This window comes from Gossypium arboreum, chromosome 6 (assembly GCF_025698485.1).
Source record: "Gossypium arboreum isolate Shixiya-1 chromosome 6, ASM2569848v2, whole genome shotgun sequence".
NCBI lineage: Eukaryota > Viridiplantae > Streptophyta > Magnoliopsida > Malvales > Malvaceae > Gossypium > Gossypium arboreum.
The window spans coordinates 132,582,226-132,608,380 of record NC_069075.1 but is presented as its reverse complement, the minus strand read 5'-3'; the positions used below and the strand labels follow the sequence as shown (position 1 = coordinate 132,608,380).

General features: G+C 34.7%; 1 protein-coding gene and 1 non-coding gene across 2 annotated transcripts; both read right to left on the bottom strand.

The window, feature by feature from the left end:
- Positions 1–8,145: 8,145 nt before the first annotated feature.
- Positions 8,146–12,153, bottom strand: LOC108484335 (protein NRT1/ PTR FAMILY 6.2-like). Its single transcript, XM_017788084.2, has 6 exons — positions 11,976–12,153; positions 11,747–11,849; positions 10,011–10,228; positions 9,372–9,913; positions 8,918–9,264; positions 8,146–8,822 (listed from the first exon to the last, which is right to left on the bottom strand). Exons 1-6 carry the CDS (start codon positions 11,976–11,978, stop codon positions 8,275–8,277), a joined length of 1,761 nt encoding a protein of 586 aa, XP_017643573.1. The 5' UTR covers positions 11,979–12,153; the 3' UTR covers positions 8,146–8,274.
- A 13,244-nt stretch (positions 12,154–25,397) lies between these two features.
- On the bottom strand, positions 25,398–25,504 carry LOC128294741 (small nucleolar RNA R71). Its single transcript, XR_008285048.1, has one exon. It is a non-coding gene; the product is annotated as a small nucleolar RNA R71 (small nucleolar RNA).
- Between the last annotated feature and the right edge of the window lie 651 nt (positions 25,505–26,155).

The window sequence follows — 26,155 nt, the reverse complement described above, 5'->3', positions numbered from 1 at the left end:
AATAAGAAATTGTAAGAATCAAAATAAAATAATTAAACTAAAATAAATTAAAAGAAAATAAAAGAATAAAGAAAATAAAGAAAATGGAGAACAAAAAAACTGACAAAGGTGATTGTGGGGGTTGTGGGTGTGGGAATGGTACGTTGGTGAACGGTTGGAGGGTTGAGATTGGTAGGCGTGAGGAGAGGGGGGAAAGTTTAGTCAGATAGGGTTTAGAGCCGAATGAGGGAGAGAAGAAGGGAGCTCGGCTGAGGAAGGGGGTTGTGTTGTGGGGGAAGAAGGGAAATAGGAAGAAGAGAAAGAAGAAGGGAGAGGAGAGGGGGAGAAAGAGAAAGAAGAAGGAAAAGGGGAAAGGGGAGAGGGAGAAGGAGTGGTGGCTGGTCGACGGATGGTGAGAAAGAGGAAGGAACAGGGGCTAGGGTTTTGGGGTGCTTTGGAGAGGATGACAAATGAAAAGAAAAAGTGAGGCTAGGGCTTTAAGGGTGATACAGTCGTGTAACGGTCCGTGTTGGGACACACGGTAGTGTCACACGCCCGTGTAGAATCTGTACAGCCTGTGTGCGAATAAATTTCTAAGCCCAATCTTCACACGGCCTTGGACACGCCCGTGTGTCTAGGACATGTGGTTCACGCGGTCGTATCGCACGGCCGTGTGTAATGTTGTTCGCTTTTCCTTCGCTCGTGTGGCTTCCCACACGCCCGTGTGTCTGAACACATGGCCGTGTGTAATGTTGTTCGCTTCTCCTCCGCTCGTGTGGCTTCCCACACGGCCGTGTGTTTGAGCACATGGCCGTGTGCCTCGCCTGTATGTCCGAATACACGGCTATGTGCCTCGCTCATATAGCTCTTTGACTTGTTTAAAAATTGAAATTTTAGCTCCAGTTTTCACACGGCCTAGGACACGCACGTGTGTTCAGCTCGTGTGGGATTAGTCTTGGCCATGTGGATCTTTAAATCAGTTGTTTCGTCCATTTTTTGCCTGCTTTTTGGCTCCTTTTGTTCCCCTATGCTCTTTTAAGTATAAAACATGAAATTAAAGGACTAGGGGCATCTAATTCACTAAATTATATGATAAATCATCCAAAAATGTGCTAAGTATGGGATTAAAATGTGTTACTTTTATGATTTATCAGTAGGTTATCCAACGATTTCTATTCTGATTTTTGACCCATGTTTATTATCTCAGTGGATTCTCTATTTTTCCATAGTTAACCTATGGTCTTACTTGTCAAATTCCATGCCTACTGTCTTGGCAAACTCCATTGGTTTCCATAGATGAACTATGGTCTTACCCCCATAATCCTCGTGTTTACTGTCCCGACGAATTACCCCATGTTCAATGTCCTGTTAGGCTATCTCGTATTTAACATCCCGTCAGTTTATCCCTTATTCAATGTCCTATTAGACTATCTCGTGTTTAATGTCTTGTCAAACTAGTTCATGTTTAACATCCCGTCGGGCTATCCCGTGTTTAACTTTCCGTCAGACTATCTCATGTTTAACGTCCCATCAAACTATCTATGATGTTGTAACGTCTTTCAACTAGGGTGTAACACCCTAACCCGTATCCAACTTTGGACAGGGCTCGAGGCATTGCCGGGACTTTACACTTTCGGTACACGAACTCAGGTCACAAAATTTCATTTAAATTTAGAACCTTTCAATCATGAACATCTCATCCCTTATATAGGCCTTTGAAACCTATAACGTATCAGAAGGCAATGTAGGACAAATTCAGGCTCGTTCGATTTCCCTTGGGCTCCTCAGAACATTTTCCTTAGCAAAAAAAAGGGGCACACACCCGTGCAAGTGGGTCGTGTGGACTCACATGCCCGTGTGACTTAGGGCACGTCCATGCCTTTAACCCGTGGGCAATATTGACATTTCGGCACGGCCATGGCACATGCCCGTGGACTCACACCGTGTTCAAAAATTGAGCATTCTGTTAAATTAACACGGCCCAGACACACGCCCTTGTATCCTACCCGTGTACAACTTCGAGCAAAAATTTTTAAGTGCAGGGGACACACAGCCTTAGCGCACGCCTATAGGAGAAAACCGTGTGTCACACACGGTCTAGATACACGCCTATGTGTCCAACCATGTGGACTCTAATAGGCTATTTTCTAAGCCTAAAGTCACCCCTTTCTACGTCTTGTATTTAGAAATTTCCAAGTTTGAGAGAAAACACAATTTTACATTTGTAAATAATCTTAATAAAACTCATTTTATGGAAACCTCATATCATTGGTTTCATACATGATAGGTTATTTCCCATTTAGTGTTTATGAGTTCCCATACTGCATTAATCCATCCGAAATTGGCTCGTTCAAGAGATTCATTGCCAATTGATAGTAACCCATCGTTTGTAAATAAAACCATGCATAAATTCATAGGTCATAGCCTACTTAAATTAAGCCAACTTTCATGGCTATATACAAAGAGATAAATATATTTCTACATGCCTTCATTTGGCAAATCAAATGACACATATAACAAAATACTCAAAAATACTATACATGCCATTGAACAAAATGAACAAAGTCTCGATACCAAAACTTATTTAGTTGATAGTGTGTTAACTCTCCAGTTGTCCTCCAATCTTTTCGAGTCCTCGAGCTCTGTGAAACAGGGAAAAAGAGAGGGGTAAGCATTTACATGCTTAGTAAGCTCGAATAATCGAGAAGTAAACTTACCGAGTAATTAGCTTACATCCATACTTAAATCATGGAATCATCTATTATAAAATGATTTCCTATCACATGCACTCAATCAATGAGTTAGTCACTTAACAAAACATCATGTAATTTATATAGATGAGTTCATCATTCATCATCTTGTTAGCATAGATCATATTAACCCGTTAAGTTTCTAGGAAATCTCGATGGAATACCCAGTTTTCGATAATTCTCAAGAATGATCATTTTACATATATGCACTCTCGTGAACCTCACATTTCATGGCGGAATTATCAGTCCAGGCTAAATTCCCCATATTATGAACTCGTAAGGTGATGTCGGGATTACCAGTCCAGGCTAAATCCCTTATAGTGACAAACACCCTTAATGAGCTCGGATCTGAATTACCAGTACAGGCTAAATTCAGACCCTAATCGGATTACCCGTCTGGGCTAAATCCATAGTGCACACATATTCTTCGGGAGGCTTGATCATTCAAGGAACACCCGTCCGGGCTAGATTCCTTTTCATACTTGAGATCACGGATTACCCGTCTGGTCTAAATCCTTACTGAAACACATGCAGGATCTCATTCCACATGTAAAACATGGTTTTCCATCGAATTCCCTTTTTAACCTCAACCGATACGGTTATCAACAATTCATTATCAAAGATGCATTTCATACATTTTCATACCATCAATAAATACAAATATCATGCATTCATAAATCATGCAATTATATATATTAAGGGTTTACTTTAAGTTATTCGAACTTACCTGGTATTCTTTTCGGGATTATGTTTCAGTTACTCCGAAACCTTGCGTTTACCTCGATCGACCTCCAAAATTTGTTCCTCGGGGTCTATAACAGCAAAATTAACTCATTAATACACTACATTATGCATTTTTAGTTTAATATCTACCCCTCGGTCCAAATGACCATTTTGCCCCTAACCTTTCACATTTTTACTATTTAGTCCCTAAGCTCGGATAATGAAACACATGCACTTTGTATCTTACCCAAGCCTAGCCAAACACTTTTCCTTCTTATTGTAGCCCACATTATCCATTAATTTCTCATTTCTACCACACATTTACATCTTTTGCAAAATGGTCTCTATAAGGGTTTCTTATGAAAATCAAATAGAAAAAGATATTTAACACACATTAACCTTTCATATTCCTCCATAATCTATCAAAATACAAGCAACTCATGCATGGGTAAATTTTTAAACATGAACCCTAGCATGAAATTTGGGTAGAAATGGAGAGATCAAGCTACCGGGATTTCAAAAATACAAAGAACGTTAAAAACGGGGCTTGAGAGCACTTACTATTAAGCTTGAAAATGTTGAAAACCTTAGCTAGGGTGTCTCTTCAATTTTCGGCAGCCATGGAGAAGAAAATGGCTGATTTTTGGCTTGATTTTTCCCATTTTAATTCATTAAAATAACAAATGACCAAAATGCCCTTATGCCCTTTCTTTAAAATTTCATCCATGCAAGCCCTTTTTGTCCAAAAATTTAAAATTTGGGAAAATTGCTCTCCAAAACCTTCCAATTCATAATCTAAAGTAATTTCATACAAATTGCTTCTAGAAACCAAGTTTTGCAATTTATTCAATTTAGTCCCTAATTTCCAATTAGACACTTTATACTTAAAATTTCTTCATGAAACTTTAACACATGCATATAATCATATACTAGGCCTCATAATAATCATAAAATAAATATTTTGATGTCGAATTTGTGGTCCCGAAACTACTATTTCGACTAGGCCCTATTTCGGGATGTTACATAGGGTCTTACACAGTATAATCCTTATGTTTACTGTCCCAGCAAACTATCAAAGGATGCCATAATTCCTTTCAGCCATAGTTTTACTCATTTTCATCATGATGCCATAGCATCTTTTAGCTATGGTCTTACTCATTTCCATTCTGATGCCATAGTGCCTTTCAGCTATGATTTTACTCATTTTAGGCATATAGCCTTCAATCGAGTCCATGACTTAGCCCTAATCTTTACTCTTCTCATCTCAATCTATTCATTCCTCAATTTCACCATCCTATACCTTGATGCTCAAAAAATGCAGAGTCTCCTTCGTAAGGCCCGGAGCTTCGTTTATTACAAGTGCGCACAGCAACATCGTATAAAGGTATCTAATAGAATCACCCCAGTTCCCTTCCACCTTCGCCTAAACCCAACAATGTTTCTCATACATGCATTACATACATTTCATGGACGTAATAGCATGGGATTATAGCTAATTCATGCTTACTAGGCTATCTTGGAAGATACTCATAGACCCATGCAACCTTTCAACATACTTAGCAGTTCGGGGTTTGAGTACATAAACTCACCTGATACTCATTCATCTTGTTTGCTTAGTTCTTCTAGACGTCAAAGTTTCCATTCTCCCAAAAACTAAGCAAGACAACTAATTCATGGGTTAAAATTAATGTTTTTTCTTTAAAACCTAAAGTTTTTAGAAACATGCAGAACCCTCAAAATGGTTATAAAAACTCTAAACTTTGTTTCCAAAGTCTTACGTACACCGAAGGGCTCAGAACCTTAGTAGCTTGTTAGGTTCTCTACTTTTTTGACTTTAACCTCACGATCATCGCTTAATGTAGAGCTTTCTAATATATTTTCTTCCTCGAAGCAACCATAGAAGATGAATAAGAGAGGAAAATAAAAAAAATTGGAGAAAAAGTCTCGTGGGAAGTCACTCTCTATCTATTTATAGCCCTTCTTGCGCGGTTTCCCACTGTATAACAACCATTCATCCATAATCATTTTTTAATTTAACCATTAAAGGTTTAAATTTTCAGGTTTCAAGGGAAACCGGATGTGACAAAATTGAGCTAAGAAAATTATTTAATATATGTTCTTATAGATTCTATTACAGTAAAATTGCTAGGATTTTAATGATATGAGAGGCGACAACCCTTGTGTATTTAACTAGGGTGTGTCACCTTTTTCTCCTAGTTAAATTAGGAAAATATTTTTTCTATCAAATAAATATCATTCATGTTCTACTAATTCAACTAAGAGTTTTCTATCTCTTCCTAAATTCACACATTGTGAATTTAGCAAGTAAAACCACAACACCAAGGTTTTACTATCAAGATGCACTCATACAATAAATTTCCTCACATGAGTAAATTAAGTGCTTAGTTCTCTCTATACATTAACCTATACAAATCTCTCAACTAAATAGATTATTTTAAGGCTTACTAACATAAAAAGATCTATCACAATCCCATTAAAATAGTAATAAGATAAGTTGAAGACAATATAATAACAAGTAATGTAAACATGGACACCTCTTTTGTTTTAGGAATTCAGATACATCAAGACCAATCTCGGGGTATTCTTGGATTGTCACAAAAGAGCTATATCAATAAAGTACTCAGAAGATTTGGCATTCAATGTTGTAGACCAAGTGACACCCTTGTTGCTAAAGGAGACAAATTTAATCTTACTCAAAGCCCTAAAAGTAACCTTAAAATTTAGGAAATGCAAAATATTCCCTATGTATCAGCTGTTGGGAGTCTAATGTATGATCAAGTATGTACACGTTCGAATATTACATACATTGTTGGAATGTTAGGCAGACATTTAAGCAACCTTGGGATGGACGATTGGATAGTAACCAAGAGGATTATAAGATATCTTCAAATAACAAAAGATTACATGCTCACATATCAGAGGTCTAATAATAGTAACCAATTTTGATGAAATATTGATGCAACATTTTGTCATTAGGGTGCAACTTGTGACAATAATTGGTAGCTTTTATTCCAATAACAACAGGAGCACATCAAAGTCAAAGCACATAGACTTTAAGTTTCTGGTTGTTAAAGTAAAAGTTAATAGTGATTAAGTCCCTATAAAGTATATTGGAACAAACTCCATGATTGCGAACCCACTTACTAAGGGACTACACCCAAGGTGTTATAAGAGCACACTGCTCATATGGGTGCAATGTCATTCCAGGATATCCAGTTTTAGTGGGAGTTTGTAATTTTAAATGCTTTTCTGTTACATACACATTTTCGATTATTTCAACTTAGTTTATTCTCTGTAGAAATAAAGTTTCTTTGGTTTATTCACACTCTAATTTTTGCAAGATTTGATCTTACTAAGGCTAAGGAAGGCTAGTTGGAAATAGGCATGTTTGGATCATATTGCATTTAATTTCCATGTAGCACATCCATACTTGATCTATGTCATTTGGTTGTGTTAATGTACGTGGTCAGAGATGGATTTAGCTACGATATATCTAACGAGAGTCGCCTTGGTTCTATGTTAACGTAATTAATAGAGCAGATTATTCGGAATAACCTTTGGACATGATAGTAAAGTTTTGAGCTTATAAGGTTATATAATAACATGCCATTATAAAGTAATTAATATATATATGTGTCGTCCAAGTGGAAATTGCTAGAAAATATGGACATCACATATATAATAATAATAATTATATGTTATTGTTTACTATCATAAAAGATTAGCCCAAATTAAAATTGATCTAATTTGGTTAAGGTTTATTGGACTTTAACTATTAAATAAAGTATGGGTCAAATATGTGTAGATAATTTCGTAATTAATTTCTAATTGATGATAAGCTGATTAGAAATTAGGGTTGGTGTGCAAAAATTATATATTAGGGTTATGGTCTCCAAATTACACATACGTAACTTTTCTAATATGCCATCTTTAGAAAAGAGAAAGTCACATTGTCTGAATTACTTGTATGCTAATTTGGAAGATCAAAATCACAAGACCGAAAATTTCAAGAAATCAATGGATTCAGGTACCCCTCCGTATTTAGTTTTGTTCTTGACAATTTAATATGATAGATCCTGATTAATCAAGTTTTATATCAAATCTTGTTTTACAATTCTAACATTTTTATTATTTATTTTTTGTTATGTTTATGTTTTGCTTTAATTTATTTAAAGTCTTCTGACGCAATTCAATTTTAAAAAGTATATATGTTTTTATGTTTATGATTTCATAATTCTTTGATTTTAAATTATTTAATCAATCAAATTAACTATAGAAAAAATATATTGCTTAATTAATATTTATTACTTAATTATTTGTTTTGGTACCTGTTACATAATTATTTTTATTTTATGTTTAAAATTATGTTATTTAAAGGATTTGGTGTGTCATATTTTTGCATGATGATATTGCAATTATTCAATATTAAAATTATGTTGTTTAAAAGATTTTATTTGTTTATTCTATTTGTTGGGATATATTTGTATTTAGTATAATTCGATGGTACGGTAATAAATTACGTAGGTTACTGTTCAAATGGGATAAATAGATTGAGTTGTTGATTTAGCATATCTTCATTTATCAATGTTCAATGTTGGTGAAGGCTGACAATAATGGTGGAAAATGATTTACTTGCGGAAAAGAGTAAAGAAGGTGAGCAACAATGATGAAATATACTTAAAATTTTGCTTTTCTATTAAAAAGAAGAAAAAGAGAGAGAAATGGAACCAAATCTTAATACACATAGGAGAAAAACAAGCTTAAAAAAAAAACACCCATATATTGCAATCCCTGAAGTTGTTTAGCACTTATTCTCAGCAGTAGAGGAGCCATTAACAATGGTGTCCATTTGTAGAGCAGCTGGTTTGGATTTCCTGGGCCTGAACCATACTGCTGAAACAATATATAGAGCAAAATTTATGACCCCCAAAACGGCTAAAAGTCCATAGAAGCAGTCAAGTCTCCCGTGGTTTATGTTATCAGCCAGCCATCCTTGTCCACCATTGCTGCCTCCCGTCACGCTTTTCACCACTGATACCAGCAGACTGCTGACGAAGAAACCCAGAGACAGTGTTGTGAGGAACAAACCAGTGCTCATGGTTTTCATTCCTTTGGGAGATTGAGTGATGAAGAAATCAAGCTGGCCTGTGTAAATGAAAGCCTCACCGGCACCCACTAGGAAGAACTGTGGGATCAATATGAACACTGTTACAGGCAGGGTTTCAGTCGTTGCACTTGCACCCGTGGCTCGAGCCACTTCCAGTCTTTTCACCTCGGCTATTGCGGCAGATGCCATTCCCATAGTTGATAGTGCTAAGCCTAAGGCAATTCTCTGCAGGCTGCTGAAACCTGTAGCACCAGAAAGAATTGAAATGGTAATTATATTGAAATAAATTATAGCATGATTTAGTATGTCATTTATTATTTTCCTAATACATACATACCTGGTTTTCCTTTCCATTTCTTCCATAATGGCATAATGAGACGGTCATAAACAGCCAGAGTGATCAATATAGCTGCCACAAAGAAGACAGTGAGGGAACCTGCAGGAATCTGGAAACCTCCAACTGATCTTTCCATGGTGGAGGCTTGCTCCACTGAAAAGGTCATCATTTGTGCGTAAGTGGTCCAAAATAAGATGGTTGTGGCCCATATTGGGAGAAGCGCCACCATCATTTTCACTTCCTCGACCCTTGTGACTGGGCAAAGTTTCCAAGGATTTGGAGCAGCAGCAGGCCCAACGTTTCTCTCAAGATCACCTTCCCCAACAATGGCGGCCTTGTCCAAGAACCTAGGATTTAGCATATATGAACGAAACAAGGGGGAAAAAACGTCAAAAGCAAAGAAATAAATGATTAAGTTATGTATACAGAAGACTGAGTAGATTGGAAAACCCACCGAAACCGATCTGTATGATGAATTCTTGAAGTTTCAGGAGTATCTTCGTATAATAGTTCGACATTGTAAGGTAGTTCCATCTTCCTCTTATTTATTGCGGCTACAATAACTTGGAAAATCTGAACTATTGGACTTCCCAAGCTTTTCTTGTATCTGTATCTTTTGGTCCCTGATAAAAATATCAAAACGGCTACAAACATGGAGACTGAGCAGATCCCATAAGCCCAGCTTCGACCAACTTCATCTTGTATGTAAACAAGCACTGTGACCGCCATCAAGGTTCCAGTACTGATGAAAAAGAAGAACCTGTTGAAAAAATAAGCCATTTGGGCTTTCTCCTTTTCATCTTTTTCATCGAACTGATCAGTTCCAAATCCTGAGACACTGGATTTCAGGCCACCTGTGCCTAGTGCAATGAGATATAGAGCGATGTATAAAATCCCCATCTGAAATCCATTGGCTTGTTTGCATGTATGGGATCCATGGCATGGTGGTGGGCGAAGCTGTGGCAGCTTTGTAGCCAATGCTAATGTGCCAGTCCCCTACATCACCATATACATCATAATCACAGTCAAAAACTGATCAATTAAAGATTGAAATGAAAATTTTCTTTTCTTTGTTGCTTTCTTTAACACTCACAAGTGTTTGTATGATAGAAAATATGGCAATTGTCTTGTATCTGCCGAGGAATGTATCAGCAAGAAAGCCACCAAGCAAACACAAGAGAAAAGATGTGCCCATGAAATCTGTGACTACGTTGGCTGAAGTTGAACTTGGCAAATGCAGTGTTCCTCCCAAGTATGTCACAAGGTTAACTGCAATCCCCATTGTTGACAACCTCTCACAGATCTCAATCCCTATGAAATGGTTTCAACAAATCAGCATTATTACATGTTTCACAAATTATTTTATTATCAGCTTTTTTTTTTCTAGTGGGGGAAGTCGATGATTGTAATTTGATGACTAAGAAGCAGAGATTTATTAAGTACTTCAATTACATTAAATAATCAAAAAGGTGAGTGAACCTTTTTCTTTCTTTCTTAAAGGGACGTTAATTGTCAGCAGAAAGTGAAACCTATATAATAATGCTATAAAAGTGGAGTTATTTAATAACATAAAGAATTATGGTGGAAAGTAAATGGTGAAATTCTGCTATTAGTCCTTGTGCTTTGCATAAGTTGTAGATTTAATATATGTACCATAATTTGATCAATTTTAGTCCTTACATTTTTCAAATTGATCAATTTTAGTCATTATATTTTTTCAATTTTTGAAATTTTAGTCTTGACCAAACAGTAATAATTAAATCTGTTTGATTTGCTATTAATACTATATTATGCATAAAGTTATAGATTCAGTCCATGTTCATCAAGTGAATTATTTTCAATTTCTATATTTTAGAATTTCAAAATTTCAATCTTATTATAGTAAGTGACCGTCATTAAATATATTAATTATTTTTCTTGTAAGTAACATATGAATATAACAAGTTAATAAGACATTACATGTAAAATAATATTATCGCATTAATTTTTAAAAATAATATAACTTAATTAATGAATTAGTATGAAGAAGTCTAAAATTTCAAAAATCTAAAAGTGAAGATTAAATTCACAAAACCCAACAAAAAGTAAATTTGGGTCGAAGACATTGCCCTCAGTCATTACTTTCCTGCATGATTGGGACTAGATATATAGAATATCTTCCTTATCCCATAATCCAAACAGAAAATGACATGAATTTTATCCTCATTGTAAGTATTTATGAATTGCAGCTCTGATGGGTCCCATCTGTGTAACTCAAATTTTGGTAAGTGTCTGATAGAGCCAGGTGTCTAATTTGTTTTCCCATGTTTTGAGGACTAGCATTAAGTTTTTCTCTTACTTGTCAAAGGCTTTCATGTATTAGTGCTGAATTTGCTAGTAAATTTTTGTGCTTAATTCTCCAGTTAAAAAATTTTAGACTTATTGTACCAAATATATATATATATAGACTTAAGAGCCCCAACACCTTTGCATGAACTAACCGCCTGTTGCTTTGATGGAATATCACCATCCCGTTTCACACATTCACCAGCAATATTTACTCTCAATTTATTTTTACTTTTTTCTTGAAATACTCATTTGTAACACTAATATTTAATGAATATCTAAATATAAGCTATAAACATACTTGTGTTGGACGTATTTATGTATCCAACACTAGTAACAGAGATTCTATATGATAATATGATGTCACATGGAATGCTGAATGCTTGTCCAGCAAAATAGTGGTAAGCCAAAATGTGTAAAGCTGTCTTAAGTTCATCTCAAACCAGCTCAAATAATGATGGTGAAACAAAATTCAATGGCGGATGGTGTAAATAAGGAGCAAACCTAGAATGAGTGCAGCTGGCATCCAACCACCAGTTTTGGATCTGTCAGCCGGGAAACCCTTGTAGTCCACCTCATCCGCCACCGTCCAACTCATCTTCCCTTCCTGATCAGCCCATCAACAAAATATTTTAGAAGCATTGAACCAAATGATCATGTTCACAAAACAAAGAAGGAAAATGGGTTGTCAGCCATTGTTCATATATAGTGTGCATGGAAACCAAAAACCCACCATGTTTCTGAATATTGTAGCTGTTAAAGAAAGGAAGGAGCACCACAATACTGAAAAAGAAAGACAGGAAAAGGAGAGTAAGGTTGTAATAAATGCCCTTGTCTTTCTTTGGTTGCTTAAATTCGCAACTTGGAAGTCTTGGAAATTAGCTTCCCTTTTTATAGGCAAGAAGATTACAAGTGTAACAAACAATGTTGAAGTTAAAAAACTAAAAAGTGGCTCTCCACTAAGTAAATAAGACAGATTACTAGTCTTATTTTATAGATATATATTATTATATTTCTATGTTAAGGGATTAGGTTTATCGCATTTTTTTTGTGTGGTGGAAGGTTCTGGCACTGATTAAAAACATAGCTTTTTCTTTTTGTTATTAGCAGATATTTTTTGAGAAAATATAAGGAAAATTGTAAAAAGGTGATGGTGATTGAAGAGGGTTAAAGAGGAAAAATGGAATCTGCAACATGCAAAATCACACCTTCAATCATCTCACCTATTCTATGTGGTAGTGAACGTTTTGAACAACAGCACCCTGGCCTACGCTTTTTTAGTGCCTTTGATGCCCCACATCCCCATACCACACATCCAATTTAATGTATTGTATTTTACTAAAGGCAAGCTTAAATTTCTACGTATATACCATAGCTGATTTAGGAAACTATTGAGTTGAAAACATTAATATTATTACAACCGATCCAAAAAAAGAGAAAGCAAAGGTTTTCCTGAAAAAGAGCCAAAAGAGAGTGGGGTTAAAGGATTTAACACTGAAATGAATTGCGATATGTGACCTTTTTTTGACATGAAAAGAATGTTGCAAAGGTGCATAAAGGATTATATCTATCATACACCGCAAAGTGGTAGTTCTTTATGCTTTTCAACTGTCAATTTTGGTGAAAGTAAAGGGTATTGCCGACTTTCTTTATTGTGAGAAGATCAGGAATGTTTCAATCATGAAAAGTTACAGTTGTGAGGTCTATATGTTAGACCCTAAAACGGATTAGAACTCTAGAGAGGCACTGGTAAGCCACAGTTCTGAGGTTTATATCTTTATCAAAAATTAACAAATGTTACGTATAATGATAATGATAAAATATATTATATTGCTATGAAGTAAACTCAGATTCAAACTTTAAAAATGATATCAACAACTCAAACTTGAAAAAGATACAACAATATCTTGATTATGTTACACCCTAGAAATTTCCTTACCAAAGCCCTAGCATATTAACCAAAGAAAAGTCCTTTCTCATCACCTGATATATCATACATATATATAGCAGAAACTTGTATAGCAGCAATCAAACAAAGAGTCTCCTGAAATCACACGCAATTGTCTGGATATTTTCAATCCAACAGCAGTCTACCTTTTTATCGTACTTAAAAAGAGAACATGAGGAACATGAGTACTCCAATCATTTGAACAACATTACGGGTAACAACAAGTGTGTAAAAGTTGATAATGTTGAATTGTTCTTCTCTTATGGATTATTTAGCTCTTATGTTAATGGCCGCAAATATAACCTTTATTTGTTGTTTTTTTTTCCCGTAGAATAAAACTTTTATTAATAACAAAATAAGCAGTCAATTGCCATGTTTGTTAACAAAACCTAACATGGGAAAAACCCACAAATACAATCAGAACCATATTCCCACAATCAACACCCAAAACAAGTTTAGAGAGATCACCAATAGAAATCCAACAAGCTTTATTTGTAATAGGAAACTAGATTTACAGAGTCCATATATTTCGGATGTGTTCTTTCCTTTTATATGAGATACCAATCAAGTTGATTCTGACGATTAAGGATGTGATCCAAGGATACTTTTAGGCAACACAATTCCTATTATCAATAGGATGACTTCGTCATCATATGGAATTGCATCGAAGACGTTATTTAAGGGATCTTCATCCTCATTAGAAATGAGAATTTGAGAGTGCACATTAATGTTCAATTAGGAACTTCTAGCCGTGCAATTCAAGAGCTTGATTCACTCTTTTGAGAGTTAATCGGAACCTTCCGTAGGAAAAGTTTTGAGTTCTTGAAAGAGTTCACTAGAAGTGTACATAACTCTCATATTTAGAGTTATATTAGTATAGTTTTCATAATATTTAATTTGGAGGTAATGTTATCACTTAGTTTTGTTACATTTTATTGTTTTTTAGCTTAATTATGTTTTGTTTATTTTTATTAATTTTAGAGTTAGTTCGGATTTACTTGTCATTTTCCTCTTTAAATTGTAGGTTTCGAATAAAAAATGGAAGGCTTGCAGCATGGACTTTAGTGTGATGGAGCGTAATCTTCAATTGAGAATTTCCAAATAGCAACTAGTCCACTCCACCACAATTCTGCATCCGGTGAATGGAACGATTAAAACCCTAAAAATAAGGGGTGACCTAATTTAAGAGGAAAAGAGATAATAATAAAAGAAGAAGAAGACTGAAATAACCAACTTGGAGGCTAAGAAACAATTCTCTCACACCAAGAGAAATTTCAAGCATGCAAATACGAGAAGAAAAATAGATCTGGAGTATTCGACATCAGTTTGATAATTATTTTTGTCTCTAGATTATTTCTTTTTACTTTTTCTCAATGCAAGTTTGTTCTAAAATTCTTCTTGTTATGTTTTCTCAAATCAACATGAACTAAACTCTATTTTCTTGGAATGATAATGGGTCCTATTTTTAGTTAATTTATTTATTTTTCTCTTTAACCGTTTCGATCTTTGTTAATTATTTATTCATTCTTGTGCTTATTTAATTTACTTGTCTGGTCACCAAGTTATATTAATTTGATAATCTAAATTTGTCTTGGAAGAGAAAATTAATATTTAGAACTCAATTAAATGGATTAGGATTAAGTTTAGTTGCGTCGACGAATGAGTTAATTTTCGATCAGGATAGGAATATACTTGATGCCCTGATCAACCAAATAGATTTGTTCTTAGGCACTTCACCCAACTTTCCTAGCATAAGAATATAGCTAGTGGGAAAGAGGGATTCACTTAGCTAGATACTGGAAGAGTCTAATTAATGTCATTGAATCCTAGGTTAGTAACTACATAGCTCGAACGATTAAATCAGAGATAATCGATTAACTGAATTAGATGAAGTTAAAGTTCCAATATCTTTAAAAATTGATTGAGAAGCTTAGTAATTTTCATCGTTTTACTTTATTAAAATCTCTTTAGTTCTTTCAGTTTAATTTTAGTAGTAATTAGAATTTCTTTATCCGGATTAGATAAAATTTGATATTTGATATTTCGCAGCTTAGAATTTGGTCCTCATGGGAATGATATCTTTTTATCACTTTATTACTTGATTCGACATGTGCATTTGCATAACAAATTTCCATACATCATGCAACACTAAGGCTTCAATAATCCTCGTATTAATTGAGTTGTAATTAATAGTTGTAATGTTGACTTGTTAGTAGATTCAATCTCTAGGCAAGACTTCACAGATGTAAGCATGTTCACTAAACTGCTTTTGGTATTTACTTGTTCTCACTAATACTTGTTCTAGTAATCCTAGCAACATCTAGTGTAACACTTCAAATAACTAGAAGTTACTTTATTAGAGTCTACCACCAAACATACATTGTGTGATCATGTGTTTAGTTGATAGCCATGGAGTCTATGAAAAAAGAAAGTTCAATTTCTCGACCACCATTGTTAGATTGTTCTAACTATGCCTATTAGAAATGTCATATTAAAGTTTTAATAAAAGCCCTTGATGAAAGGGACTGGAGATATGTTTTCACATAGTGGACACGACCTGTAGCAACCAGTGAAAATGACACTAGATCTGTGAAGTTTGAAGGAACTTGGACCTTTAAGAAAGATAATTTTAAACTTATTTCATGGCCTGCATTATGATTGAAATATTGCATGAAAATTTCGTAGAGAAATTTTATCGGTTACATGTCTAATTTGATGAAAAGTACCAAATTGCATAAAGTGCGAAAGTTGAATTCTAATAGCTAAAAGGATCAAATAGCTATGAAATTCAAAATTTGAGGTCCTTATATGACAAATAGACCATTTAGAGGAGTTAGTAGATAAGTATGCTTAGTCATCCATGGAAAATTAAATAAAGAAAAGGACTAAATTGAAAAGAGAAAAGATAAAATATGATAAATAATAAAACAATTGAAAATATCATCATATTATCATCTTTCCCAAATAAAAATGCATGGAAACCCTAGTTATGGAGGGAGAGATCAAGCAAGCTATTTTGGCTTAATTAGGTATGAACTCTTGTCTCGTTTTTAGTAATTTTCATATTTCCAATATCGTAATAGCTTAATCTAGCTATCTCGGGGATTAATTTTCAAAGTTATCAAAGTACTAGGGTTTTTCCGAGGATGAGTATGCATGAATTATGAAATTTTATGGTAGAAAATGAAAGGTTATTGATAGATAAACAACTTTTTTAAAGTGAATTTTGATGAAATTTTGATTTTGGGACTAAACAGAAAAGATGTAAAATTCATGAAAAAATTCTAAATTTATGAAATATATGTGTTGCTAATGTTATATGTAAAAATTGACTAGGCTTGGAATAAGGATTAAATTTCATGAATTTTATTTTCCAAGCCTAGGGACGAAATCAGAATTAATTAAAAGTATGGGGTAAAATGATAAATTCATTCATATAGATCCGGATAGACCAAATACAGAGTTAGATTGAGAAAAAGAAAAAGTATCGGATTAGTAGATTTTATGTACGCGAGCATTTGTTGAGGTAAGTTCGTGTAACTGAATTGTATGTTAATATTTTTAAATTGAATGTTGTGTATGTGAATTGTGTAAATTTCCAGTATAAAAATTAATCACATATCCGACAATGTTCAACAAGTATAAAGTCCCGATTGTACAAATGAAAATTTGATGGATACAGGGTTCCCCAATTGGTTGTGGTCCTGCATGTGTTGCGGACACACCATAGCTCGAAAGAGCTCCCGTTATTAGCTCTTATGATCTTCCTGTTATATGGTTTGTGAGCTTCCCATTAATAGCTCTTCTGAGCATCTCGATTTGGTTGTGATCCTACATGTGTTGTGGACACACCGCAGCTCTTATGAGTGTCTTGATATATGGCTCTTCGCGAGTTTCCCGATTAAAGGCTCTTTGTAAGCTTCCCATTAATGGCTCTTTGGAGCTTCCCGATATTAGCTCGCTTAAACTTTCCTGATATTGGCTCGTATAAGCTTCCCGATTATGGCTCTCACAAGCTTCCCGTTACATGGTTCACATGAGCTTCCCATTATATGGCTCAAAAGAGCTTCCCGTTTATGTGCTCGTATGAGCATTCCTGAATATGAATTGACAGATTACAGATTTATACACTTCTTGTGTACTACCCAAGTATCCATCGATATTTTAAATGGTTCAACGGGTAAAGTTCTTATATGAGATAACATGAATTCAAAATAAAATATTATGAGTAAATTTTTGAAATACATGGATATAGTTTATACATGATATATGGATACATGATATGGAAAATATGTGTATATGGAAATTTGATTATTATTGAGCTCATACATGTTTCTTATTGTTTATATGTAATACATGTCTAACAAGATTGATGAGCATATGTGTTAGGGCTTTTGTCCAATTTGGATTGAATATGCCTTGAATGTTTACCTTAATTGTGATGAATTGGCAAGTTTAATTCCATGTTATACGAACTTACTAAGTATTAAATGCTTACTCTATTTTATTTTCCTTGTTTTATAGTAATTCGAAAGCTCGTTGGGTTGGAAGCTTAGCGAAGATATTTCACACTATCCATCAGCCCATTTCAGTACAAATATAAAACTAATTTTGGTTATAATGTCATGCATAGGTTAATTGGCCAATGTTGGCAAGTAAACGTTTTGTTGAGATTAGCCATTTGAATGGCTAGTATTTGGTAAATTTTGATGTATATATATGTATATGTATGTGGTATCATAAATTGGGTGTGTGTGTGTGGATAAATGAATGAAAGTGAAATGGAGATTGAATATGCATATAAGTATTAGGTAGACATGAAAATAAATTGTCACTTGAGGTGCCTAAAGGCACATTGGTTGAATGTGGTAATATGTCATGTTGAAGGCATGATTTTCGCATGTTTTGAGTGATTTGATATGGTTTGTAAATGTGAAATTTATTGTGATAGGTTGATGCCAAAATTGGGTGAGAAATTTGGCTTAGAAATGGCCTTTTTTCATCCACACGGGCGTGTGTCTCAGCCGTGTGTGACACACGGCTTAGCACATGGGTGTGTGTTTTGGCCATGTGTCCCCTACATCTTAAAAAATTTCAAAACAGAATGCTCAAAATTGATCACATAGCCTGGCACACGGGCATGTGGCTTGGCCATGTGACCCCACACCTATTTAATGCAATTTATTATGTTCACACGGCCTAACACATGGGCGTGTGACTTGGCCGTGTGACCTAAGTTAGAGAGTTACACAGGTATAGACACGGGCTGGAACATGGGCATGTGCCCTATTTCGAATGCCCACACGGCCTGAAACACAGGCGTGTCTCTTGACCGTGTGAGCCAAATAGCCTGGCCACACGGTCGTGTGTCCCCTGAATCTTAGAAAAATTTTAAGATTTCTGAAAAATTCTCTGAATACCCGGTTTAGTCTTGACTTGTTTCTAGTGAATGCTTTGGGCCTCGAGAGCTCTTGTAAGAGGCTTTATGATTAATTCCTAATATGATTGTATAAATGAAATGAATTGTCTGTATTTTAATCTGTAAATTTCAGTAATACTCTGAAACCCTATTCCAGTGACGGATATGGGTTAGAGTTGTTACAAATAGGGGCTAAAATGCTTGTTATAATATGTAATGATGATGAAAAATTGATATGAACTATGAGTGATATAAAGAAATGAATTTGGTTTACTCAATTTGTGTAAATGAGAAGGAGGTCTAATAAGCATGTGAAGTATCATGCAAAATATGAACTAAGAGCCCTAAGGCCAAATGATAGAATTTATGTATTTCCATTAAAATGCCATTCTTGTTATGGTAAAATTTTTTATGCCTCATGACTTTACTCAAAATGTTTACTCGATTTTTTAGTTTTATGCATGTTAAGAATTCAAATTATGTTAGCAACATTGAACTCCCTATGTTAAGTGTAAGGATATGTTGTTTCGTACACAGGTAACGAATAAGTTTTGATAGCTTGCGACACTTTAACAACACCAAGTCCTCATATTAGCTCAAGCAATGTTTGTTTTACGTTTTTTAAACTTAGTTAGGTATGGACATGTACCTAAGCTAGAAGAAATCGTTAGTGCCACTTATGTTAAGTTTTTTTTTTCTTTTTTTGTTATGTTGATGAATATGTAATTAAGCCTAAAGTAAGTTTTGTGTATGTTGGTTATGTCATGTAAATGTATAAGGTTTGAAGTTATGTATGCACTTATGCTATAACATTTATGGTTTGAGTAAGCTAGCATAATGATGGAATTTGGTATTTCTCATAGCATGAATGAGATCATTAGGTTAAAAGGTGTTATGTTGGATTAGATTTATCATGCTTTATAAAGGTGTCATACTTATAAATGAATGTTCTCTAAGCATGTTTCAAATCACTATGTTTGGAGGCAATTTTTTATATGTATTTTTGGTGTTCTAAATTTGGTTTCTAAGTCCTATGAGTGCAAATTGGTGTAAAGCACTTTTAGGTACCAAAATAGGGGAGTCATAGGGCAAATGTTTTACTCAATGGGCTAGGGTTTGATGCCCTTACCTTAGGTATCGGTACCCAACTTGGTAAAATGCCAAAATATATAATACAATGACCTACATACTGATACATATGCCTTAGGTACTAACACATAGGCCCCTAAACAAGGCCACTCTTCTGTTTTGAGCCTCTTTTAATCTCCAAAGACCATATTCGATCCTGGACACCTTCAAACACCTAAAAATTGAATGTAAATGATTTCAAAAAATTTTTAAAGTCATGTGATTGATTTTATTTTTTCATAATTTTGTAAAAATGTTCTAAAAGTTGATTTCTCAACCCGATTACTGAATGAACGACATTTGAGTTACTTTAACAACATAATATAGCATCTCATATTTGGACTCACATTTCATGTTAAGTGTGGGGTGCCACAATCACTGTGATTTTCACATAATAATCCAAGAATCATTCTCATAATGAGCCAGTTCATTACATTGTTCTTCTAACATATGCCCTTGTGTTGATATGATATTTCACACTCATGATAACACCTTGCCATCAAACAACAGCTCATTGGTCTCAACGTATTATTGTTGCCCTAGGCCACAAAAATACTCAACCAACAAAAACCCAAGAATATTCATACTATTCCAAGGACTTTATTGTTTATATGTTTATTTAATACACAAAAATTATGAATAAACATAATAATGGGGTTATCTTCATTAATAAAATAAGCTAAATAGTATCTTTTAAAATTTTCTCATGATTAGTCTTTAGGCATACTCTAATAATGTCTTTTAGACTTCTTCCATCAAATAAAAAAACTGTTGAAAAAGTATTGAAATAAGAAAGTTGGATCCATACAATGGAAGAAAAGCATCATTTGTGTGCGAGAAATGATATCTCAAAACTAATATCTTGTTTATAAGGGTGTAATGCTATTGGCACTAAATGGATCTTCAATATAAGATAGACGAAAGTGGAAACATCATCAAAAACAAAGCCAAACTAGTAACATGTGCATATACACAGGTACATGGGGTTCACATCGATGAAACTTTTTCTCTTGTGGCATGACTGGAATCCATTATATTATTACTTGTAGAAACTAGTAGCCTAGGTATAAAACTATTCAAGATGGATGTATAAATGTCTTCTTCAATGAATTCTTAAATGATGAAGTTTATGTCACACGCCAAATCTAGCGAACCCAATTAGAAGGCATGTAGATGTGAATATACATGTTTGGCATAGTATAGTCCACCCATTTAGAAGTTATTAGTGAATAAGAGTTGGCGTATGGTACTCATCGTATAAGTAATTAAAGATTCTATCTCAGGTTATTATGCTATTTAAGAAAAGAATGTATCAAGCAAAGAGTAAGCCCGGTAAGAGTTACCGCCAAATGTATAGTGTGCCCAGTTTTCTTAAACACTATACTAATTGGGTTTGTAATGTGATCTAATTAAGAACCAACTGAATTGACTAGTCAAACATCATTTGTGCAAGATTTTCATTTATATTTCTCTCAAATCTTGTAGGTCATTTATTGAGACAAATTTTGGTCACCATTGACACTTTTCAAGTTCTACTAAAGGAAACTAAGGGTATATATATGTAGTGAAAGGAGTTCGTGAGAAGGTTTTTATTTCTAGAAAATACTATTCTCTGGTTCTTCTTCCTAAACTTGTATGTCATTTTCCTCATTATTAAGATGGAGCTAAGGTTTTTGAGTTAACCAGTGAACGTTTCACCTTTTGGTAAGTCTAATAGCTTTACATGTTAAGGTCTTGAAAGAATAAGGTACTTATAAAGCTTATGAAAAGTAGATTATGAATACAAGACCCTATATGGGGTTTTTTGTAATTGAGATGATAGTCATTTGTATGGAAATGGATTTTAATGGTGGTTCTATGTTCTTTAAATAGTTTTTGTTGTTGGTTCAAGAAGGATGTTCAAGTTTTGGAACTCTAAGCTACAATCTTAGTGAGTTTAAGGTGCGCCTCTATCTTGACTCTTGTCTGTGGACTGTTCAATTTAGAATACATATGAAAAATATATCTAGGATAGCTGGTATGTATATGAATTGAGATAATGATGTTGCATGTTCACTTTAAAGATAAAAGCATCAATGTATGATTAAAATGATGTGAGATATAATCGTAAATGAAATTGGTAGATCAAGGTGAATTTTATTAAGAGAATACGAGTGAATCAGGTAAGAAAATGAATTTTGTAAGTGTAATCTACGTGGGATAAACCAATATACGTTTTTGATGCCTCTGGTAAGGTAGGAATATTGCTAACCAAACAGGCAGATCACGTTGAAAGATAACAATCATGGTGATGCCTCTAATGAAATGTAGACTGGACTAGCAGATCACGACATGAAAGTATGTATAAGTCCATGTGGCGAAGACTCATGGTATTGCATGACTATGAAAATGCTCATGGTGATGCCTTCAGTAGTTTGTAGACTGGACTAGTAGATCACTTTATGGGAAATATATGAGTCAGGTTGGAGAAACCCAAGAGACCTTCTATGAAAGTCTGGCAGGATAATACATAAGTGATTCTGTGTGTTACCTGTGTGGCGTGATCTTCTAAGCTTTGGAGGTGTATCTTGTGTCGGCTTTGTGGAAAATTATGAAATGTCAATGCTGCATATTCAAGAATGCCTACATGACAGAATCTGGTTATCCACCCTTATGCTAAGTTCTACAATCTCTCCAATAGAAGATTCTATGATAATGACCTGAGACGTTCTAAAATTAACGTTTTCGGTTAATCTTGTGATGAATTTGAATAAGTCTTAGAGGACAGTTTATGAATGAAAGTATGTATCAATATTTCTAAAGAGAGAATCTGCCATAGAAGTCTGCCAATATGGGATACGAGCGTATTCATAGTTATGAAAGGTATAAATATTTATTAATTTGAGTTTGTCTAAGCTAAGTAAAGTTGAAATATGAGTTATTTGGTATCTTCCATATCTGAATAGTATTATGTATCGATTTAAGGTTTTGGAATTTGAATCATTTGTCAGTTTGGGTGTTCATGTGTCATGTAACAAAGGTGTTTGGAATTCTTCCAAATGATTTAGAATGTTTCATCATCAGCTTAAGTTTGATTTGGGTTTAGATTCAGGATATGATCTGAATGGTAGTCTGAAATTTATCAAACTGAGTATGGAAATCCACCCAATGTAAGATCGGTTGGTGTCTATCCACCAAGGAACAGTATCTGTAAACAACCATTCTGGAGAAAAATGTTAAAGCTTGTTTTAAGATAAGATCCGTAGATAGTCGGACTCTGTGTAGATATTCTTTGAAGAATCACCTTGGATTTTTCTAAGAAAAAAATAGATGTAGATATTATCTGGTAAGACTTGGAGTCAGCCAAGTAGTAAAGTGAGAGTGATACGTTAAATATGGTTGGTAGCGTATAAGAATATATGTTCGATGTTTTGAAGTTGTCCACCAAAGACAAAATGATAATCTGAATATTTAGAATGAAGATTTCAGCTAGAAAGGCTTCAAGGTATTTTGTATTCAAACTCACTAAGTTCGTGTAAACATACAAGCGTTTTGTTCATGTTTCAGGTTTAACTATATAATTAAGTTCGCTAGGTGATAAACCATATTTTATACATATTTTTACCCCATGCTTGGCATATTTATGGATGATTTTTCCTTTGTTTCATTGAATTCAATGCTTCTAATCCTTTAAATTTATGTTTTATAATTAGGTGAGCATAGAAAGGTAAAAAGAGAAAGAAACGGGCCGAAAATAGATAAATTGGGCCTAATTCAGTGTTTCACAGGCACTTCCACACGGGTAAACCACTCGCCCGTGTGTGACACACGGGCAAGCCACACGCCCGTGTGTCATGGCCCTGTCGACTAAAAACCAATTCAGAATTGCACACGGCCTGAGGACCTTCCCACGGGCGTGCCACACGGCCGTGTCCCTGTCGAGCCCAAGTCTAATTCTACTAGGAAAAGGCTAATTTTGAGGATTTTGAAGCATTCTAAAATCTATATAAGCACCCGGGTTACTATCTTTTTGTGATAATTGTTGTACAAGAACCATAGGGGTAGGTGCAGATTTGCAGTCATTCAAACCATTAGAATGCAGAAAACACTCAAGGTCAACCATCGGAATCATCCCGGAAGAAAGATCTCCTTCAAGACTGAAGATCTCCATTTAATTTCTACCGAAGTTTTTGGGTTTCTTTATGTTTTGTTGTTTTCCCAATTTTGAGATGTTTCCTTCTATTATTATGAACTAAATTCCCTAAATACCTAAGGGAAATGAAACCTAAGACGAATCTTATTACTATTTGAATTATATGATAAATACTTTTTCTTATTCTTAATTGTGAATTTAACACTTGCTTTAATATTCCAGGATATTAATTCAAGTCTTTGATGTGCTTATTCAGAGGAGGAAAATTCTCTGTTTAAGAATAGATCGCCTATAATTAAGCGGAGTTGCATGCAATCCTAGAGATAGGACGACATAAATTTGCCAGATTAGAGTCAAATCTAATAAGGGAATCCATAGATCGAGTTAATACGACAATAGGGGTTTTAATTAGAAAAAGATTTCAATTAATCAACCTAGAGTCAGTTGTTTTTAGTCTCGAGAGGGATATTAACATAAATCAGGGTTTTCTACGGATTAAGTCAAGTGAATAAATCGTCTAATTCAAAGGTAATAGGTGAAGTCTATATGGATTCTTCCTTGGGTATTGTCTTCTTTATCGGTCTTCCAAAAGTATGTTCCTTTACTCTCTGTCGTAATCTTAGTTAATTAAATAGTTAATTTTAGTTTTTAAAATATCCCTTTGATTCTCAGGCTAGATAATAAAAAGATAGTAATTACTAGTATTTTTAGTCCTCGTGGATACGATATTTCTGGTCTCACCTCAACTATACTACTGTTCGATAGGTGTGCTTGCCTTAGTCGAATTTTTAGTTAGTTTTACAACCATCAAGTTTTTGGCGTCGTTGCCGGGGACTAAGATATTATGAACGCTTAATTTTTATTACTTTAGCCATTCTTTATTTTTATTGCAATTTAATTTTTTTTTTTACTAAATCTTCTTTTCTCTACTTCTGGCAGGTTTTTATAGTTTATGACTAGAAGAAACCCGTCAGGACCTCTACTTTTTTATAGCAAAATTGAAAGCATGGCTCGCAGAAATAGAAGAGAAATAAGGCGAAGCCTACAATACATAGAGGAAGAGCGAGAGGTCGATATCCATACCACAACTGAGGGGATGGCTGATAATCAGAATAATCCGTTACCTCCTACTGCAAATCCAGTAAATCAGGATCTTGTTCCTCGTACTATGTATGATTATGCTAAACCTACTTTAACAGGAACTGAATCGAGTATAGTTAGACCTGTTGTTGCTGCAAATAATTTTGAACTGACATCTAACACAATTCAAATGATACAACAGTTTGTTTAGTTTGATGGTTTGTAGGACGATGATCTAAACACTCATTTAGCAAATTTTCTGGAATTCTGCGACACCTTTAAGATTAATGGTGTTTCTGATGATTCCATTCGCCTTCGGTTATTTCCATTTTCATTAAAGAATAAGGCTAAACAGTGGTTGAACTCGTTACCGCAAGTGTCAATCACCATTTGGGAACAAATGACTGAAAAATTTTTGCTTAAATATTTTCCGCAGGCTAAAATGGCTAAATTAAGAAATGATATCTCTTCTTTTGTGCAGATGGATTTAGAGACACTTTATGATGCATGCGAGAGATACAAAGATCTATTGATAAGGTGCCCTCACCATGGGTTACCTCATTGGCTGCAGGTTTAGACTTTTTACAATGGTGTGAACCCCTTAACAAGGCAACTAATCGATGTAGCCGTCGGTGGAACTTTAAACAACAAAACACATGAAGAGGCTTACGAATTTATTGAAGAGATGTCACTGAATAACTATCAGTGGCAAGTCATGAGAAAAAAGCCGATAAAAGCAGCTGGTGTTTTCAACCTCGACGCGGTCGCTATGCTCTCTAACCAGGTGGAACTTCTAAATAAAAAGATTGATGGTTTGAATGGTTCTACTCAGGTACATCCAGTGATGCAGTGTGATTCAAATGGATGAGGAATGCACAACGCAGACCATCCATCCTTCAACCCTAGCACCGAGAAGGAATAAGCCCACTATATGGGTAATAATTCTAGATCTCAAAATAATCCATATAGTAACACGTATAATGCAGGTTGGAGGAACCTTCCCAATTTCTCGTGGGGTGGTCAAGGAAATCAAAGAGCACAACATCCTCCAGGTTTTCAACAACCACCTTACCAACAAGAGAAGAAACTGAACCTTGAAATGATGCTCACAAAATTCATCTCGGTGTCAGAAACTCATTTTCAGAATACTGAAACAGCGCTTAAGAATCAACAAGTGTCAATTCAAAGGCTCGAAACTCAAATAGG

What these genes read in the sequence shown, in the direction of transcription:
- LOC108484335 (XM_017788084.2), bottom strand. An exon ending in TTTCTATCATACAAACACTT is followed by an intron (nt 9,914 to 10,010) that starts GTGAGTGTTAAA and finishes ATGGTGATGTAG; the next exon opens with GGGACTGGCACATTAGCATT. An exon ending in GAAATGGAAAGGAAAACCAG is followed by an intron (nt 8,823 to 8,917) that starts GTATGTATGTAT and finishes CTGGTGCTACAG; the next exon opens with GTTTCAGCAGCCTGCAGAGA.